The sequence below is a fragment of the Zeus faber genome (genome assembly GCF_960531495.2).
Source record: "Zeus faber genome assembly, chromosome: 8".
Classification (NCBI taxonomy): domain Eukaryota; kingdom Metazoa; phylum Chordata; class Actinopteri; order Zeiformes; family Zeidae; genus Zeus; species Zeus faber.
Window position 1 is genome coordinate 13,643,054 of NC_137195.1, and position 2,624 is coordinate 13,645,677.

At 49.2% G+C, this 2,624-nt stretch overlaps 1 protein-coding gene across 1 annotated transcript in view; it reads left to right on the forward strand.

Annotated features, from left to right (window-relative positions):
• Positions 1-540: 540 nt before the first annotated feature.
• The window catches only part of pklr (pyruvate kinase L/R), a gene marked incomplete at its 3' end in the record, with an annotated part of 7,772 nt that continues 5,688 nt past the window's right edge, over positions 541-2,624 (forward strand). Inside the window, exons 1-3 of the mRNA XM_080005305.1 lie at positions 541-700; positions 1,867-1,958; positions 2,044-2,175. Coding sequence (XP_079861431.1) covers positions 562-700; positions 1,867-1,958; positions 2,044-2,175 — 363 coding nt within the window. The 5' untranslated portion in view covers positions 541-561. The remainder of the gene's footprint in view (positions 701-1,866; positions 1,959-2,043; positions 2,176-2,624) is intronic.

Consider the following 2,624-nt stretch of genomic DNA (forward strand, 5'->3'; position numbering starts at 1 on the left):
CCTTGTTATAAATATTCGACTACATGCAGCTATATAAGCATGCAACCCAATGCAGCTTGAAACCTTCAAACTAGATCTACATCAAATATATATGGTTTTTTTCTTCAACGGTTTATTAAATGCCATCTTGCAGTGCCTATATGCTGCATACTGCATAACAACCTGTGACCCTGATGGTTTTCAAGCCGCTCACTGGAATATTGCTTCTGTCGCAGTATGGCTCCGCTGAATGCCATCGCATTGCATTTCAACCTCCATGACTCTCAGCCTCGTCTCTAACGCCACCTCCACGTCTCTGGTGCGCACCAATGATCCTCTGCTGTGACTGTGTTTTGAAAAAAAAAAAGTAATCTGGCAGTCCACTGCCAATCCTAACCACGCTCCATTCATCGCTTTTAAAGGATACACAAGACACGAGTTACTCGCTATCATTAACGCGGAGACGAGGCTCTCGTGCTTTTTACCCTTATGTTTATCTCGAGTGATCACCCTCTGGTGTCGCCCACCCACCGACTCTATCTCTCCTTCCCTCTAGCCCGTATAAGACGCTACTCCGAGACGATGGCTCTTTCAGACTCCTTCATCCAGCACCAGCAGCTGGACGCCAGCATGGCCGACACCTTCCTGGAGCACCTGTGTCTGCTGGACATCGACCAGGAGCCCATCACAGCCCGAAACACCAGCATCATCTGTACCATCGGTGAGCCTGTGGTGCATTGAAAGGGGACCCATTATGCTCCTTTTTTCATAAGTTATTATAGGTCCCTGAGGCCCCCAAAACATGTTTTTGAGAGGTTTTTAGTGCTGAAAATACCACGCACATTATGCATTCTAGGCATTTTAACATGTTTTTATACCATCCTGTTCCAAAGTAGGCTGTGAGCCAATGGTGTTTGAGCTTCCGGGTTTCGTTGAATTTACTCCGTAACTTTCACTGATTTCAGCTCATCAGTCCACCAAAATCTGGTTATGAACAAATTTGAGACGAGAAATAAGCGATCCAGTTGCTGAATCTTCACGCATATTAGATCTACAAGGCCTCATTTAAAAGTTGGTTCCGGCTTTGGTTGCAGTTTCTACACAGAGAGTCGGTATTAACTCCCACTTCTTTAGATTAGATTAGATTCAGCTAATTGTCATTGAACAGAGTACAAATACTGAGGCAACAAAATGCATTTCTCTGCATTTTACCCATCCTAAAAGATCTGTTTGTGGGGATACTCAGATGGAGGGTGGTTGTAAATCTAACGTGTCTCAATGTTACGTAGCACTGAGACACAAAGCCGAACGGCTCATTTCAGGACATCCCTTCTGGTTTAGGACGCTCACAATAAACTGACTGGGTTGTCTTATTTCACAGTTTGTGGGATAGTAGACCCATTAGAGACCCAAAAGTTTTGCACACAAGCACTGAAAAGGGTTGCATAACAGGCCCCCTTTAAGATGTGCAGTTGTTCCTTTGTTGGAAACGGGGGGTTTTATTCCTGGATATGGGACTGTTCTTTTCATAGCTCTGACCCCCTCTGCGCTCTCCTTTGAAGAAAACAACAGAACAATATTTACATTTATTTTCCGCTTAACAAAGAAGTCCTTTGAGTTTTCATCCCACGTCTTCCTCTCCCTCTCAGACCTCTCCACAGCCGATGCTGGACGCCTGCTCGGCTTCAGGGCTCTGGCTCTCTAAATGTTTGTCTTTGAACCCCCCCCCCCCCGCCAGGCCAGACATTTGTTATCAAGGTCGGCCGACTGAATGATTGAATATGTGTCACAGGGGGTTAGGTTTGAAACCTTTCGGACCGGCTGCACCGCTCCGTTTTGAATCCGTAACCGTCCCGTCCCTCTCTGTTTCTCATGCGAGTCCCTCAGGCCCGGCGTCTCGATCCGTCCCCAAGCTGCAGGAGATGGTGAAAGCGGGGATGAACATCGCCCGTCTCAATTTCTCCCACGGATCGCATGAAGTGCGTGCGCAAGTTCCTCTTAGTCTTTGGCTCTCCTGCCACTTTGCCGTGTGTCTCTCTATTAGTCCCCCCCTCTCTCTTTCAGTTTCACGGTGAAACCATCAAGAACATCCGCGAGGCGGTGGAGACCATCACCTCCGACCCGTTGTATTACCGACCCGTCGCCATCGCCTTGGACACCAAGGGGCCCGAGATCCGCACCGGACTGGTTAAAGGGGTGAGCGGGCGCAGAGGGAGGTGAATCTGATCAACCGGTCGGACGCGAGGGATCTGAAGCCGGCATTAAAACCGCCCGTCGGCGCTGCGGTACAAAAGCTTGTGGCCGAATGAACAGAGCCCATCGAGGCGAGCGCAGGTTTTTCCCAAACATGCTTATCGAAGAGGGACTGCGTGCGGCTTTAATTGAACGAGTGATGGAGCGCGGCGGTGTGCAGAGCTCCTGCCGGGCCCGGTGGGCTTCACGCTGGCTGGTTCCGGCCCAGACGCAGCTTTGGCGTTATGCAATAAGCAGGCCAGGCTTTTCATCACTGCTCTGTTTACCAGAGTGCCGGACCCTGCTGACGCATTTTGGCCGTGTGGGGGCTTTCTGTGCGAGGAAGTCAATTTGAATGTTTTTGTTTATGCCAGTTCTTTACGGGCTCTTCAGTGCATAAAATGGATGTACAG